Source organism: Uranotaenia lowii, chromosome 3 (genome assembly GCF_029784155.1).
Source record: "Uranotaenia lowii strain MFRU-FL chromosome 3, ASM2978415v1, whole genome shotgun sequence".
In the NCBI taxonomy this organism is placed as follows: Eukaryota; Metazoa; Arthropoda; class Insecta; order Diptera; family Culicidae; genus Uranotaenia; species Uranotaenia lowii.
Window position 1 is genome coordinate 182,537,853 of NC_073693.1, and position 18,426 is coordinate 182,556,278.

Sequence of the window (18,426 nt, forward strand, 5' to 3'; positions counted from 1 at the left end):
CGCGTTTTTCTCGATTCGCCATATATGAAGATACATCCTTTTCACGTGTTGGTACAGATATCTATAAAGATTTTTTTTTCGGAAAATAATTTTTTTCAGCTTTCCCGGAGACTTCAAGCTTCAATACTTGTGACTTATGTGTGTGACTTAAAAAAACTGAACAAATATATTACCTAGTTATGCATATTATGAAATAACCGGTTTATCTCTGTAGTAAAGACATTGAATATGTTAAAAAACAACGAACAAAATAAGCGGAATAATAGAATGTTTCTTTTTTTTAAATATACTTATTATATTTAATTTTTTTTTTTCAAATAGGTTTATTAAAGTCGTGCACTTCTAAAGGATGTGTGTGCCAAGTGTATCAATTTCTTTATAAGTACTTTGTTATTTTATTTGTAAACTTTTGTACCGAAGAACTTCATTTTCATATTATATTCCGCACTTCTATTCGTATGTTCCGAATGTTTGTCCGGTGGTGGTGCTCAAGAGACTTTGCCTCTGCCCGATTTAGAGCTGGATTTGAAATAACATCATTCAGCGACATTTTACGTGGAAATTTCCAATGGCACCTGTAATATGACTTGCTTCGTCTTACAAGCTTTCGTCCGCAGCATTCCATCTCGAGATTTAACTAACTTTTGAAAAACTCTTGTCGTTCAATTTCGGCATAAGCTAGTAAAAGGTCTTTCCATGACTCAACTTTCGGCAGACCACCTTAAAATGCTATATCGAACACTTATTTTAGAAACTGGAACCCATAAGATCGACTGAGAGATGGCCAAACATCTCCAGCGACAGACATGTGTCCATTGGGATGCTCTCCGCCGTCAATTATCTGATGAATTTCTTCTAGTAAATATTTGGCATCCAATAACTTCTGCTGGATGTTGACACCAATCATGGCTACATCTTTAGTTCAACAGCGAGCGGATTTGACGATTTCATCCGGATTCAATATCGTCTCTTTTATTCGTTTGCATCCTTCTATCACAAAAAGGTCAGTGAGAGCATCGTTTTCAAGGTGTAGCTGATTAGGTAACCCAGGCAAACTAGTGCGATAGACCTTAGATGTCGAGATCCATTGGCATGAAGCATTTGGATAAGCATTCTACAATAGGGAAACATACAACAATTTTATTCTTGCTAAACCTCAAATCGAAATATTTTACTTACCGAATCCTTTCTATAATCGCATCTAATTTCGATCCATTCAAATCAGCACAATGTTTGTTCTGATTATACAGATTAAAAAAATCTTCCGGACCGGACTCATCACTCATTTAATCTCGAAATGAAATGATGTAAATATAAACACTGGCTATTGTTTGCTGAATGTTTGCCAATGGACATAATCTGGCTCGTCCCGTTTTGACTTTAGGGTTATTTGACGTAACGGTTATCTAGCATACTGTGACCTTTCGCAAAATACAAAATTATTCATTAAATTATTCTGTCAAACGGCTTTCCGGAACATAACGCCAGAATTATTGTTCCACGCCGATTGTGCTTCATGTGTTGATGATGGTGATGGGCATTCTACATATTTGTGTCTCTGTTTTTATGCTTTGTTAACGATAGCAACCCTTCTCAAAGCAATGAGTTCTCCAAGCCGTTGATCTAATCATCAGCACCGACAGGTCGCTTTGCCTTCCGCTGCCGTGGGCTTTGCTTCGGGGACGACACTTTGCCGCCCTTGGGAGATTTTTCTGGAAGAAACAAGTCGGTTAGTACAATTAAGTATGTATTAGGATTTCCAATTTTCGTTTATTAAGGATTTTTAAGTTGGTTATCAAAATATGTTCCAGAAAGAAAGTCTAGTTTCTATAAGAAAAAAAAAACAAGAAAAACTTACGAATCCTCTCGAGTGTTTTTTGTGGAATCCGTTCATAGTCCACATCCTTGGTACTGGTGGTTCCGGTTTCCACAGTTTAACGGGCAGCTGGGGAGCGTTTACGCTTGCCATACGATCCCAGGAAATGTTGGCCGAGCACCAGCAACAAAACTACAACAGCCACCAGGAACACGTACAGGAAGAACGGTTCCCCATTCAGATCCTCATCGATTTCGATAATCGAAACGATTTCATTGAAGACGGCTTCGGAAAACTGATTTCCGCTGGCGTTGTAGGCAATAGCCGAAAAGTTTTAAATGAAGTAGTTGAAATCCATGGGATACCGGAAGCAAGCTTCGACGCTTTCTACTATGAAACCGTCACTTCCCTTATTGGCAAATCCAACGAGGAATTCGACAGGATTTCCGGCAGGCAATTCCAGTTGAGTTCCAGTAACATAGAGAGGCCTTGTAAATAGAAGGAACATATCCGCATCTGGCGATTTTGTCGTTTCTAGTTCTTCATCTGTTTCCGGTTCTTCATTTTGGGTTATCGATGCCTCATCGGATTCAAGTTCAACATCCAATTCCTCGTCTAATTCGTCCTCGGTAGCATTGGCCATGAATCGGGAACCTGCCAGAAATAGAAAAACCCAAAATTATGGTTACGAAATGCCACGTCGAAGTGAAAGTGATAAAACTTCCAATGAAAACTCGAAACTTACCGTTGTCCGCCGTAAGGAGAACCGCCGGAAGAACCAGCAAAGCAAAGACCAATAGCTTCTTCATTGGAAGTAACTGTTCTGCTGCTTGAATCATTGAGTTCATTCACAAAATTTACACTTTATTTATTCACTGGAAAAGACACTTACATCCGCTAGCGCAAACCGTGGTAACTTGCGCTGATGCGTCCGCGTAGCCGATCGAGCTTTTCTACCAAATAATGCTGCACGGCTGGACGTTTTGCGATGAAAAAGTCAGTAAACGTGTTTGGCAGATCCCAGGTCTTACCTAAAAGCATCTGTTTGGTGTGAACCTTCCGGTTTTGAATCCGAAATGTTTCCACTGAAATCTGTATAATACGCGATAGTAATCTGTACCGAAAAACAGCTTTTACGGATTTAATGGACACCCCAAAATTTCACTATTACGAATAAAAGAGCAAAGCAATACGCAACCAAAACATTCGATTGGCTTGTACTAAATTGGCTGCGCACTGTACTAAACACTTTTAGTACATTTGCAGGATGGCTCATTTGCCGGATAACTATTATCCTCTAAGTTGCTTAACAACCCCCTTTTTTCATGGTAATTTTGGCCAAAACCATAAATACCATGGTCAAAAACAATGAGTTTGACAGTGAAATCATGGTTTGATGTACCGTGATATTCATGGTGTCAACCATAAAATCCACAGCAGAGTGAAAATGAAATTCATGGTTTTTTCATAATGTTTTTCTATTCGGGCACTGTTTTTTAATCTATGAAAATAAAACACTTTAATAGCATATATTTCTCATATAACTCATTTGTACTTTAACAAAATTTGGGACACTTTTAAATGCACTGAACTTCATTTTTTTTTCATGAGAGGCACTTCAGCGGCATTTCAAAAATGGAAAACTGCATGTTCGTCAAATTGACTGTCCACAATTGCCTTTTGCAGTAAAATTCCTTCACCTCATCATTAAATTTCATGGCAGGTTCGATTTTTCGGTCCGATCTTGGAAGATTCGATTTTTCGTATCCGGAACTCCACTGGCTGGTGGCACCTTCAGCTTCGGATGGAATTCTAGAATTTGTGTTTTCATCGGCACCATCGTAAAACGTTTCTCCTAAAACTCATGTGGACTTCCAGTGAAGGAATTTGTGATCCGGAATGGGAAACGAAGTTTTTAATCTGCCGCAAAAAACTAAATATTTGAAACAATATTTACTTCTTTTTTATGTTTTTGTTTGTGTTTCACTAAACCTCAGATGTCATATACAAAGCCGCAAACAAGCACTGACGTTTATCTCACCAAACTTCATACATCAGGGCTTGAAAGCCCTGAAGCAGCTACCCAGACAGGAAAAATCGCCCGAAATCGGCCCGATTTTTGTCCGTTCATCTGCTCGATCGGTCCGAAATCGTATAAGAAATCGGGCCGAGTTTAGTAGAAAATCGTGCGAAAATGAAACACTTTTTCGGACGACGATAAGTTTTTTCAACCAGTTCGAGCAGATCAAATGTCAAAACAAGCGAACCGTTTTCGGACCGAAACCTAATGGTTTTCGAACCGTTTCTGGGCCGATTGCCATAGCGTCCATCCGAAAAAAGGACCGATATCGGACCGAAACCGAACGAATTTTCGAACCGATTCTGGGTCGATTGCCATAGCCTCTATCCGAAAAAAAGAACCGATTTCGGACCGAATCCGAACGATTTTTCGAACCGATTCTGGGCCGATTGCCATAGCATCCATCTGTAAAAAAGGACCGATTTCGGACCGAAACAGAACGGTTTTTCGAACCGTTTCTGGGCCAATTAGCATTGTTGCCATTCATTTAGGTTTTTCGGTTTTGTTACAAAAAGCTAGATTTTTATTTCATTAGTTTATTTTTTAGTTTTTGTTCTTCTAATACATTCGTTTGCTGCCTCTTCGACTATAAAACATTGCGATGTTTGGCGCAAGCTTATTCAATCGAATGGTTGGCAGCAATTTTGTGCATCTGTTCGCCTCGCATGACAATTCGAAATTTGCTTGGATCAGTTTTGCTACACAAAATTTCAACTCGCCGAGGCCTCTTAAACTGTTTGTCGTCCTGAACAACTTTGAACGGCCACAGAACACCTGATTCTAATCTTCATCGCCCATTTTGACTGACCGAAGATCATATTCGCTGGAAACGATGCATAATCGTCGTCACCATCTTCCGCTTCTTAATCGGTAATGGCACAAGAAGAGGTATAAGCAGCGGCTGATACGATGTGTTGGGCGAACATTCCTGGTGGGATGGAAGGAATGGTGGTGGCCTTCGGAACTGCAATAGAAAATTTCATATTAATCGATGATGGCTGAACGGCTGGTAGGGAAATGTATTCTATACCGGAAATTGTTGATGCAACCACTGAGGGAATGACTGCGTCGGAACCGTTTCCAGCACCAGATGACGGCTCTTCATTGGTCGTGGCGCTACTGGGTTTCCTTTTTTTTAAATTAATTTGCTCTATTCATTGTTGGGAGTGGTAAAAAATATATATTCCATACAATCTACCTAGAGTTCTTTTAGAATGGGGCCTTCGAAGAGCAGTTTGTGAATATTTCGATAGAATCTGAAAGATTAAAAATAAAGATAAAAATGTTAACAAAAACGTTTCAAAAAAGTCTTCACGTAAAAAGGAGCACCAGAATTTCTCTTTATTCGATTCTTCGTCGGCCAAATCGATAGCACTCCGACTTTACCTAATTTTCTCAAATTAATGGATTTTTCTATTTGTTTTTCATATTTTGTATGAGATGTCTATTAAATATTAACAAACATTATAATGACAAATTGTGAGAACACATTATTGGCGTCAATATTGAACAATATTAATATTGACAGGCATCAATGTCCTGATTTCTATTCTAGCAATAGTAAGATCTGATGGTTCGTCAATTTCTCTTTCTCTTCCATTACTTATCATAACTACCTTCAGAGTACACAGCCAAGGAATTTAGGTCGAACTTTTTTCTTGTGTGCTTCATAGTGTAGGTTAGGCAGGCCGCGGTATCTGTTTGTCTGATGCTGTTGAAACACTCGACGATTTTAATGATTTGGTTGGTACGTTTATATTGGCAGTTTCATCTCATGTGAATACTTGTCCCGCTTTTCAATCTGGAACCCATCGAATTGATGCAGCCGAACGTTGCCCGTAAAATTTTTTTCTGTTGACTGAAACTGAAATGAAAGAAAAACGAATATGACATCGATTAATAGGTAGCATGTCGTTTAACTTACATAACATTAAAAAAAACTTGTTCAATAAAATTCCTTTCGATGATCTCACTGACCAATACTGATCTTAAATAGAATCACTCAAATTACCAGTCATCGTTCCGGAGCTGAACGTTGGTGCACCAATTGTTGTTATAGCACATGCAGTGGTAGCAGTCGAACTTGTTTTCCTAGTAGGTTGAGATCCCGATTTTTTCACAACTTCATCATTATCCGAGAAAATACGGAGGAATATTGATTGAAGTAGTTGATATACTTGGTCTAGCTGCGGTTTCGTACCCTCCGAAATTTTCGAAAAGGTAGACTCAATTTACGAAATTGGTTGACAAGATACTAGTTTTTCAACACCTCCGTAATCAAAGTTTTGGGCTAGCTTTGATGCTTCTGTTGCTGTTGCTACTGGGCTTTTTTGTTGATGACCTTGTTCTGTACCACCGGAGGTTTATTTCGATGGTAAATCACGGTAAATCATCTTCAAATTTATTTTATTGAATTTTTCTTAATGTATTTTCCTCGCATTTACATCTTTGACGTTGCATGTTAAAAGTTACGGCTATAAAAATGGCTACCAGAATCATTCTGCAGATTAGTATCATTGCTTATGGCAACTAAAAAAACTCCCGGGTGATCGAATCGAAATGTGGGTTTAGTTTTTTCTGCCAAAACGCTTTTTGAGGGATTCATCTTCCGACAAAAGTATAGTGCATGCATCTTTTTCTGTAAATGAAAAAAAAATTACTAAATTTGAATAGCAATTGTTGATGCATAAATTGAACATACCACTGGACCGACCAAGCGGTGGAGGCTACGATGTAGGCACGTGAAGGACATCCATACCAGAGCTATTAATTGTACGGTGGGTGATCGGTAGGGAAGCTATGACTGGGCCCAAATATAGTTTCACCCACTTTCTCGACGAATGCATTCACTGACCGTGTCTGTGGCATCGCTATCGCGACAAGGTAACAACTCGTCAGTGAAAGTGGAAAATCGTTATTTATTTACTTCAACATCATCTGGAGCTGTCATCAAATTACTAGAATTCCTTTAGCTAATCTCTACAAAGCTGGAATGAATAGAATAGAATGAATAGATGATCTATGATCAAAACGAATTATTTAAAAATTACCTACGTAATCGAACTCATAGTCATCAGCAACAGCTGCTTGGTTGGGACAAACTTCGGAGTCAAAGAGTTCGGTAAACCTGGAAAATTAAATAAGATGTAAAATAATTACAAAATCGATAACTTGATTTAAAAATTTGATTTGAAAAAAATTGAAGTTAATTTTTTTGTTAGATTTTTTTCATTTTAAGTTCATTTTTTCCCTTTAGTAGGTTTTGGTTAAGCTCATTGGTGCTTGTTATTTTGAATGTTTGTGCTTAATTTAAAAAAGTAGAACAGGTACTTAATAAAAAAAAAATAATTCTCAAATACCTACGAAAAATTTCTCAATTCTTAAGAATGACTCAATGTTTTTTTTAAACTAGATTCATAATCATGATACCTATTTATAGGTTTATCATAACCCATCTAAGCATAATTGGTCGAGATTCGACCAGGCTGGACTAAGCACCATAAGAAAATTGATACAACAGTCGCTGCTAGATCAAAACAGCGAGTTTGATTGACCTGAAAAAACTTCTAGGATTATGAACTACTAATTGCACTTATTTGAATTTATAGTGTTTGTCTGTACAAGAAAATAGTTGTACGTAAAGCTCAAGCTAACTTTTGCAATACTTGCTTACTTTTTACTATTGCAATACTTGCTTACTATTTACTATTGCAATACTTGCTTACTATTTACTATTGCAATACTTGCTTACTATTTACTATTGCGTAAAGCTTAATGCTATTAGCGTTCATTTCGGTCTGGTCGAACTCCGAAAAATTAGGAGTACATGTATTTAAAAAGTTTCAATATAAAGCATAAGAATAACTGAAATAGCTAATCGTTAATTTAAAGTTATATTTTTAAGTTTTAATTTTTAAATTTTTACTCTTGATTATACGCCTGAGTTAAAAAGATTATTGATAATTATCATTTCTCTGATTCTGACTATGGTTCTCAGAGCTAATTTAATGAATAAGTAATCTGAATCTGTGTTTTTCATGTTGCATCCTGATCCTCTTAGTTGAATTTAAATTGACAAAAAAAATTTTGGTATTGATCTTTTGATTATAAAAAAAATCTATCGAAAATAATAAATAAAAAATTGGAAAACTTACCATTATAAGTAACCTTTCGCTCTTTTACGTCCATCATCGAATCGACATCGTCCGATTTAGCTGTTTGTAGAAATCCCAAAAGCGATGAGTTAAAAAAAAGTCATGTTGAACGGACGATTCTTTTTATGTGCAATTATCCTGCAGATTGATACTGGCATCGATGGCAATCTCCTGAGGCTAAAACGTCTTCACATGCATTGCGAGGAATCCACGGTATACAATGAATACACACAGGACCACAGCATTCGTCCGTCTTAGCGCCCCTTTTATTATGTTGCATCTAGTGGATCCAATTACAACTGCTGCACTTCACTAAAAAAAATAGCTTTAGGACAAATACTGAAATAATGTAATAAATAGCAAAAAATATTATTACAAGAGCTTTGATTACCTGTTATCGTCCTCATACGCAGCAACTCGTTCTCAGCTCTAGTATTCCTCTAAATCTGTAGCTTTCATTCTATGATCACATCGAACGGGAGTAAGACTGTTTGTACCTATTGTCTGAACTTAGGATTTAGCACAGCCTATTGTTGCAGATTGTGGGGGCGCGGTCTCGCATAGTCGACCCGAAATTGGATCCGGCCACCGAAGGTTTCGACGACGCAGCAGGTGAAAAACCGATGCTGATACTGCTGTTGCAGTTGCTGCTGACACCAACAGTTTTTGCTGCTTTTAAGCTAATAGTTGAGTGACGGTGTTGAACTTCCCATTATGTCGGCTGGAAGTGGAGGATTCACGAAGACTTTGTTCTAATCCACCGGGATTACCGTCAAGTTCACCGCTTTTCCAGTTTGGCGAGACTGCTGAAGAAGGCATTAGCTATTGCTTAGTGCAACCACTAATGAAAACAGCTTCACTGGAAATAGTTAGGGGGTGTTTTTTTTTAATTGTTCCTTAATGGTTAATAGTAAATAAGAACTTACCAAACGGAAACGGGGCCAGTTTTATGTTTGATTTTCTCTTCTTCTGTTGTGCGCGTTTTTTTTGCATTAAAATGATGGACCGGCAAAGTCGACCATATACCCCATACGACTTCATACGTTAACATCATGGAACTGCAAGCGCAAGAGATCTGAGAAGGCAAAATCATTAATTATTTTTATGGTAAAATTTTACGATCGGAAAATATAACTTCATTTGATCTATTTGAAAAAAAAACCGCTGAACATAGAAATTCAAATAATTTTACTTTTGCATGCTGGCCTGGGTGTTGCTGGGGAACTCTGAGACCGGTTCGAAATTCAGCTTTTAACTATTCCCCAACGATTCCACCATGTTACTAAGCCAATATGTGTCACTTTTTTGAGTTTTTGACAAAATAAGATTTTTCATTTTCACCTGAGGTGTACCGCGACCTTAACCGATGAAAATGATCGGTTCAGAGGATATTCAAATGCAATCAATCAAACATTTTCAAAATTCGAATCTAGATTGGATCAACAAGAATTAAAATTTTAATCTTGAAAAAGATATTTTTTTTTACATCGGTACTTACCTTGCTTTCCACTTTTAAGTATCACGCCAAAAACTAATTAAAAGTCATCCAAGTGAAGCGACCACCTCTGAGTGGGTCCGGATGAAATTCCACCAAAGCTTTTACCCACGGGACATTTCCTTGGAAGCTTTGTTTGCATGAGCCGATGTTTACTGTGGGGACGATAATGGGTTAGAAAATTATATATGTAAATAAAACTTGATTGTTTAGAATTCAATCAATCTTAACATACCTTGCTTATTATTAAATTATCGCCGGACAATGGTTTTTTTTACTACAGCGCTCAAAATGTTTCTGAACAAAAACAGCGGAAACATTCACAACACAACAATCACGCACCAAAACGAAACACGCGCCCAGATTGCTGCAATTGAAAACTGCTCGTGTTTCGTTTTGTTCATAGCAGCACTGCAAAAAATATCGTCGGTTTTCGAGCAATCGAGCAGGCGGATGGAAATCGAGCCGATAATAGATCGAATTCTAACCGCTAGAATTCGAGTGCTGGCATCTCTGTTTTGTAATCGGCCCGATTGAGCAAACCTTCCTGACAGGGTATACGAACTAATACACAACCTTCTTCGCTGCTTGATTCCCACAGGGCCTATTAACAATTAAAAACATTCAACACGGCTAACAGGCACTGAAGTGCTGTTGAATAGTCATTATTCGGCTCAAAACAGGGCTTAATGGTTTGTTGGGTGAAAATCAGTCCAGTCATAAAAGATATGCATTGAACCTACCTCACAATAAAAAGAAGAAGTTTGTATAATCACACTGACTTGAACAACTCTCACAAGCAATTTCTTTTTGAATTTTTAACTTAACATCACACGCCGCTGCATTTTCTGAGAAAATGCATAAGGTCGCAAAAACCAACGAACCGAACAAATATTTTGCGACCTTTGTTTTGCACGCCAATCCAGTGCAATGCAAAAAGTCGTACACGGACACCAAAAACTACCCACTTTTGAATACTTTTGACGTAAATCGCCACCTTAGTGCAGGAACCCACTGGTGACTTTAGGCCAAACAACCTAAAAGTAGGTAGTTGCGCCTTAAGGTCCCAGTGGGTAAAAATGATTTACTTCGTAAATTTTGGGAAAAATTGAAAAAGAACGAAAAATTTCAGTGAAATAAAAGCTTAAATAGTTAATTATGTACAAAAATCAGGGAAATTTATGCAGAGATCATAAGTATGGTTTTCGGGATGACCATATTTAGCAAAAAAAAAAACAGCATTTGAAGTAAAAAATTTACAGTCACGTTTCAGATTTTTTTATTGATCTTGGGACAGTAACTCCTAATAGCCCAGCACTCTACTGATTCTTCTGCATAGTACCATAGTTGATTTTCCTATGCCCTCTGAACCTGACAAATTATTCCAGATGCTGTTCAACGCTTAACCTTCCTACATTCTCCAAACTTGTCTTTGATAGTCATCTCCGCTTTGCTCCTACCGCCTCGGAACTAGTACAGTTGAATCAATTAGTTTCATTATCATGTTTTGAATTGACCTGGCGAAAAATATGTATTTCACTGAATACCTAATAAAAAAAAAAATAATCATAACGACTAACAAATTCCTTGGTTAACATGTTAACTCGAATTAACGGATTGTTGGAAGGACATGACTGAAGAGGAATGGCATCATTTTTTTAACCGGATGGATTGCACCAAGGCACCGGACTTTGATAACCACAACGGATAATTCCTTAGATTAAATCACCTTGCTGTTAGGATTTTTTTGTCTCAAGCAGAAAAAATGTAAGCTGGAAATTAGGACTTCATTAATGAATATGGTATCGTTGCTGCTAATCATGCGATTCCGTGAAGATCCACTTGGTGCTGGCTTTTAATTTTCCTGAACAAATACGTTTTTCAAGGATATGCCAGGTTCGAACCACTTTATTTTCGCGCCGTTTTTATGTTCTAAAAAACAAAAACATCAAAGTTGTAAAATTTAAGGGAAATAAGTGTTAAAAGAACTTACCCAAAACTTTGAAATGGGGTTCGGAATGTGTTTCAAAAAATTTCTTTGAACTAACTGGAACAGCAAGTTGCGAAAACAAATCCTTTTTTTTTCTTAATGGTTTGGCGACCAGGAGTCTGTAAACATCGATTAATTGAATAAGGGTAGCGCCGGAGAAAAGTGGTAGTTTAACGGAAAAACAGACCGGAAGATACCTTCGAAAACTCCCACCAACAGGAACGACCCGATCCATGACTTTTGATTCATTCTCAGATAAGTTTCGGTGCCGTCGCTTAAATTGGAGGTTCTCGTAGTTTGTTTCCGGAAACATCTCGGTATCGAATTTTGAATACGGTGAATGCGCCAACTGTAAAAAAATCCAGATAATCACATAAATGCGTTAAACTCTTTATTTTACATCCGAAAATATGATCTGCTTTTAATTTTTCTTATTTTAGTGAAGTTAAATTTAATTTTTTAAATAAGGCAAATAGCTTTTTTTATGAGTGTGTAATCCCACAGTTCATTCGCCCATTTCCCCTCAAAACCCAATAAACATTTTGGCTGCTTAAGAACGGCAATTCGCTGAACAAAAGCTGAGCTAAAGCGTAATTGCTGCTTCAGCTTAATGGTTGAATAAAGACAAACTATAACCATGTTTCAGCGTTTAAAGAAGTCTCAGTGCAGCCAATGAAAGGAGTTGAAGAGTTGCTTCCATAACACTATTTCAGCCTTTGTTCAACCATTCGCTACCATTGGAACTTGACAGACTGTGAACTGTGGTAAAATTGCCCTGCATGATGGCGGCTTGATTGGAATGAAAGGGGAATTTTTGTTTTCTTTATGCAATGAGATTTTTTTTTTTTAGATTTCTCATTTAGCTTAATTTTGAAATAAAGAATAAATTTCCTCACAAATTTTATTTTTGGTGCCCAAAACTGAAAAAAAAGTTCATTTATCTCACACTTATTTTAAAAAAAAATTCGGTTGAGAGGCATGTTGGTCGCTTAAGATCGACAAATTTTCATCGCGCCGCAGCCTTCATGATTGGTTCTGCGTACTGCGGCATGCGACCAACAAGCCGGAGGTTTAAAAGTCGGGGCAGTTGAAACGAAAAAAAAACAACACAGAGGGGAAAAAGTGGGTGCGAAACATCTGACAGACAGACATTTGACTTTTTTTTATTTTATTTTTTTATTTTTCATGATCCGTCAATTGACGTTTAATGACGTTTGCTGAATAACTTCTCCAGATCAAGATGATTAAAGGCTGAAGACACGTGAATTAGTGAATTTTTGAGACCTTCTTTCAGCCAGATTGCTGATTAAAAATTGAACCACGATATTTTTTCAGCGTTTATTCAGCAAAAAGTGTTTGTTGGGAATTTCGTCGCGAACAAAAGGGCCAATAGTTATTTCGAGATGGAAAAAGGGCATTGAAGTTTTTGAAATTTGTTTTCCCAGGACGAGGAGAAGCACAAATCAGCATTTATAAGATCGTTGAATGATCTAATGTGTTAATGTGATCATTTGGACCCGCTTTCAAGCCGAAATTGGCTTGAATATTTCTTCTTTAATAAGTGATCCAAAAGGCGAATAGTCATTCTGCAATTCAAAAGGGCGCCCCAATTTGGCGAATGAACAAAATGAGAGTATTAGTCTGTGGTAAAAGGGCCCACAGTTGTATTTATTAATTTTTTGAAGTAATTAGTACGGAAAAGCTATATTGATCGAAAGGGTAATGAAATTAAATCAATTTGAAAGCGTTTTAGCGACTTATTGAGGAAAATGATTGTACGCCGCTAAATAGGAAATTGATTTTATTTTCTGAAACTTGGAATGCGTTTTTCTCAAAACAAAGGTCTTGGCGCATTCGCCGTTTTCAAAAATCGATACCGATCTGGATAGTTGAAGTCGTTTCGATACTGATGGCTAGAGATGGGCAAAACGGCTCATTTCAATGAGCGGCTCAGAGCCGTTCGCTCAATTCAATGAGCCGGTTCATTTGAGCGGCTCAAAATTGAACCGTGTCACGCAGCTCAACACTGGGGCCGTTCACATACCACGTGATCAACCTAGGGGAGAGGGGGAGGTGTTGGAAATGTCCACGCTTGTCTATGTAGAGGGGAGTAGGAGTTTGAGTCATTGTCCTGTATTTCATGTATGCATTCATGTCATGTATTTATAATCTTCAATATCTTTCTCATTCTTTAATACAAACATTTTTTATTCAATTTTCAAATCTAAGGTTTTCTAACTGTAAAAGGATTAGATTAAGGCAAAATAAAGGTTTCGAATCTTTTCACGTGGACATCAGGACAGACAGGAGTTTGCCAAATGTTCGCTCTTGTCCACGAAGGAGCTGGTCAAAAATCGAATTTTTCTGTCCACGTATCAGAACGGCCTCATTAAATCAAAATTTAACTGCGGCTCGCAACTTCTAATTATAAAAAAATGACTAGCAGCTCAACACAAGCATTTTAAGCAGCAGTTCAATATTCGAATCAGTGTTGATCTGCGAGCCGCGGATCTTTTTAAAAGAGCCACGGTTTTTTGGTACGAATAAGCAGCTTTTGGTTCTTTGCCCATCAAATTACAGGCTGACTGAGGAGCGAAGAACAGCAGAAAGCCGTTCGATCGTTTTCTCGAACGAAGGAAACGTGGTGGGTGGTGGTTCAAAAAAGAGTCGAAAAACGGCTCGAAAAAGAACCGCTCAAAAAAGAACACGGATAAAAAATTCTACAGGTTGTTTTCAAAATTCGTATGGTTGGTCTCGCAAAGTAAAAAGACGTCCGTTAATATTGAACGTTAACAGTGGAATGAAAATTTTATTCGTAACTATGTACTAAGGTAACTATGACTAAACATCAGACTGCTGTGATCGCGGATTATTTCGCCAACACTCCTCCCTAATCCTCGATCCCTAGCATCTGCTTCATCTTGTCGATTCCAGCTTTAACCAAGGGCTTGGTGAATCCGTCTGCGACTTGCTCCTTCGTGTTGACGTAGTCCAACGCTACCTTACCGTCATCGATCGTTTCGTGGACAAAATGATAACGAATGTCCACATGCTTCGTCCTCGGGTTGTAGCATCCGTTCTTGGCTATGCAGATGGCAGATTGATTGTCGCACAGGATTGGTACAACAATTTCTCCGGTAATTTGCTTCAATAACGACGTCCTCGACATCGCCATGTATTCAGCTTTGCAACTTGATAAAGCTACCGTTGACTGGCGTTTCACGTTCCAAGAGATAGCACCACCTTGGAACATGAACACGTATCCCGTCGTCGATCTCGCTGTGTCCTTGTCTCCTCCCCAATCTGCATCGGTGTAGCCAACAAGCTCTTCGTTGCCTTGTTTGCTGTACCGCAGCCGATTGCTCGCCGTTCCCTTCAGGTATCGTAGAATTCTTTTCACTGCGTCCCAGTGCTTTGGTCCCGGATTGCTGTTGAACTCGCTGACTGCATTCACCGCGTAGCTGATATCCGGACGTGTTGCTTGCGCAATATACTGGAGACATCCTACAGCTTCCTTGTAGGGAACCTTCTTCATTCGTTCGTTCTCTTCCGGTTTCTGTGGTGACATCGATTTGTCCAATCGCTCGCTGACCTCAAACGGTGTACTTACAGGATGACAACTTCCCATGTGAAATCTGTCCAAAACTTCGTCGATGTAGTTCTGTTGGTCAAGGGTCAATTCACCACGTTCTCGATTCCTGCTGATCCTCAGTCCCAGGCACAACTTCGCTTCGCCCAGATCTTTCATCAGGAACCGTGTGCTCAAAAATTTCTTCAGCCGCATCTTCAGTTCTGCGTTGTTGGTGAAAATCAGAAAGTCGTCCACATAAATAGTGACGAACAACATTCTGTCCTCATCGATGGAGAAGTACAGACATGGATCAACTTTCGATTTCTCCAGTCCGAACTCCCGTAACGCCTCGTCTAGCTGCTGATTCCAGACACGACTGGATTGCTTCAATCCGTAAAGCGCTTTTCTAAGCCGACACACCTTCGTCCTGTCTTGCTGAAAACTGTGTGGGGCACTGTAAGATTCGCGTCCGTCCTTCTCCGTAGTCAGCAACTTAATCCCCGATCGAGAGGCGGGCTATCTGACAGCTCGCCCGTCAGCAAGCCAAGGTATGTGTATATGTTGGTAGCAATATGACATAATACAAGGTAGATATGAATGGCAAGGTGGGCAGAGAATTATTCCAATTCTGAATAATAATCAATACACTACAATCCCTCCTTTGAAATAAAAATGCAAAATAGTTTAACGATAAGAGATTTATTTAATAATGTTTCAAAATCAGAAAATCAGTACGGAACATAATCTTGGTACTTCGAAGGTGCATTCCTTCGTCGTGTAGTTGATGGTCTTAGGGAAGATGCTGTCTCCGATGGTGTGTTTCCTGTTTCCGCCATAAGTCCGGATTCATGTTGAGCCGTTGCCGACATAAGATCTGGAACATCTCGTAATTCATCGCTGTGAGTCTCCTGTAAGGTTTCTTGGTCCTCGATCTTCTTCAGGTGCGCCGAACTACGCCTGTATTGTTTACCAGTGAGCTTTGACTGTATAAGGGTATCAGTCCCCTCTTTACGCTGAACTACAAACTCTTCGTTCGAAAACTCTGTGTCCAACTTATTCGCTTTGCGCATCCGTTTAGCGAGTACAACATCCCCCTGTCGTATATCGCTTTCTTTTGCATGCCGCTTTCTGTCACTATACTCTCTCCCTTTTTCTTTGACGACAGCATCTCTCTCGCGCACTTCTCCGTCTTCAGGAAAGTTTGAAATGGTCGGTAGTTTGCTTTTGATCGGACGTCCAAACATCAACTCTCCTGGGGATTTTCCTGTGGTTGGATGCTTGGAGGAATGATATGTTAGTATATACAGCCGTAGCTCATTTCTCCAATCCTTCCCGAGTTCCTGTGAGATACGAAGGCGTTTTAAAATCGACCGATTTTGCCTTTCCACCTCTCCATTGGATTGAGGCCAGTATGGTATGGTGTTCAGCAGCTTAATTCCGTTAGTCGAACAAAACTCCCGAAATTCCTCACAATCCGAACTAATCTGTGGCGCGTTATCGGCCTTCAAGAAGGATGGAATGCCATACCGACTAAACATGATCATTAACTCCCGCATAACATCTTTCGTAGTCGTTGTTTCCATTTCAACTACCTCTATGTACCGGCTGTAGCAGTCAACTACAACCAACAAGTGTTGTCCCTCAGGTAGTGGACCTAAAAAATCAAGCGCTAGAGTTTGCCAAGGGGATGTAGGAAGACGACTACGATTCATCGGCTCTGGTGGTTCTGGTGCAGCAACTAATGCACAGCCTCTGCAGCGCTTGACGAATCGTTCCACTGCCTGGTCCATTTTGGGCCACCACACGTTGGATCTCAGGTGCCCCTTCATCATCACGATACCGGGATGGCCTTCGTGAGCTGTTGTTAGTACTTTTTCCCTCAATGAAACAGGTATAACGATTCGGTCGCTTCGTAGCAGCACTCCTTGGAAGCTGCACAACTCATTGGCAACTACCCTATACTCTACAGGCAAGTTCTGTAGATTGCCATCCTTTAGAATATCTAAAACCTCAAGAATCTCGTTGTCGGCCTCTGAAGCCTTCAATATTTCGTTCCATGTAAGTGCTGCACAACTAGCTGATTGCATGGCTACTTCACGAACGAATATTTCCTCCGCAGGATCGAAAGGTTTCGGCTCTTAGACAGCTAAGCGAGACAGAGGATCAGCTATGTTTTTATCACCAGAGACGTGTACGATGTTGTAGTCGAATGTTTGCAGTCGCAGGACCCAGCGTTCTATGCGTGCGCAAGGTCTTGAGCGCTTAGAAAACAGAAGTTCAAGAACCTTACAGTCAGTCATAATGTCAAACTTCTTTCCAAGTAGATAGTACTGGAAGCGTTCCACGCTCCAAACGACGGCTAACGCTTCCTTTTCAGTTTGACAGTACCGTCGTTCGGTTTCTGTTAAGGATTTGGATGAAAAGCTGATGACGCGTTGCTTATTTTCATGGTCGAATTGGAGTAGAACAGCTCCTAGCCCAGAAGGGCTGGCATCGGCAACAACAGCTGTATGGTCTTCTACTCGATAGAATCCTAAAATACTCACGTTACTAAGTGCAGTTTTGATTGCTTGAAAAGAATCGGATTCTCTAGTACCCCATTCGAATTTAGTACTCTTGACCAAAAGTTTGCGCAACGGTTCATCAATAGTAGCAAGGTGTGGGATAAATCTATTCAGATAATTTGCTAAGCCGAGAAAGCTACGTACCTCTGCTTCATTCTGAGGCTCGCGGAATGACATTAGGGCTGCTACTTTCGCCTCGGAAGGCCTAATTCCCTGTTTGGAGATGTGATACCCCAAGAATTCCAATTCGTCCACGCGCAGCTGACATTTTTCCCATTTGAGCTCAACTTCCCTATCCTTCAATCTAGAAAGAACCTAGAAACAAAACACTAACTAAGACCCAGTTCTATTTATTTCATGACGATAGGAGTTAAGTTCGAGAAATTCAGTTTATTTTATATAAGGATTAAAAAAAAAACAAGAAACAAAGCTTTATCAATAATCAGCAGATCAATGTACCTTCTCAAGACGATTATCATGTTCTTCGACGTCCTTTCCCTCGACGATGATGTCATCGAGGTACCAATAGGTGCCGCTACAGTCTGCCAACATCTCGTCCATCGCTTTTTGGAAAAGCTCTGGTGCCGTTACCAAGCCAAACGGCAATCGCTTAAAGCGGAATAGTCCTCGGTTGGTCATAAAAGTTGTAACGTCTCGAGAATCTTCTGCTAGTTCGATTTGCAGAAACGCCTCACGAATATCTAGCTTGCTCCAAACAGATCCTCTTCCCAATCGCGCAATGTAGTCCTCAACGAC

General features: G+C 39.4%; 1 protein-coding gene, 1 long non-coding RNA gene and 1 pseudogene across 10 annotated transcripts; all 3 read right to left on the reverse strand.

The window, feature by feature from the left end:
* Positions 1-340: 340 nt before the first annotated feature.
* On the reverse strand, positions 341-3,092 carry LOC129756356 (translocon-associated protein subunit alpha-like; annotated as a pseudogene).
* Positions 3,093-3,942: 850 nt separating this feature from the next.
* LOC129757770 (uncharacterized) lies at positions 3,943-10,465 on the reverse strand. 9 transcript variants are annotated; one of them, XR_008739797.1, is made up of 10 exons: positions 10,289-10,465; positions 9,549-9,700; positions 8,977-9,125; positions 8,442-8,909; positions 8,051-8,375; positions 6,947-7,023; positions 6,598-6,883; positions 5,821-6,534; positions 4,927-5,760; positions 3,943-4,860 (listed from the first exon to the last, which is right to left on the reverse strand). It is a non-coding gene; the product is annotated as an uncharacterized LOC129757770 (long non-coding RNA). The 9 variants fall into 9 exon arrangements; XR_008739796.1 differs by lacking the exon at positions 10,289-10,465 and adding an exon at positions 9,781-10,257; XR_008739800.1 differs by lacking the exon at positions 10,289-10,465 and having other exon boundaries at positions 4,927-5,024; positions 5,095-5,760; positions 9,549-10,257.
* Positions 10,466-15,834: 5,369 nt separating this feature from the next.
* Positions 15,835-17,193, reverse strand: LOC129752898 (uncharacterized protein K02A2.6-like). The gene has a single exon (XM_055748686.1). The coding sequence runs from the start codon at positions 17,191-17,193 to the stop codon at positions 15,835-15,837; it is 1,359 nt and encodes a 452-aa protein (XP_055604661.1).
* Between the last annotated feature and the right edge of the window lie 1,233 nt (positions 17,194-18,426).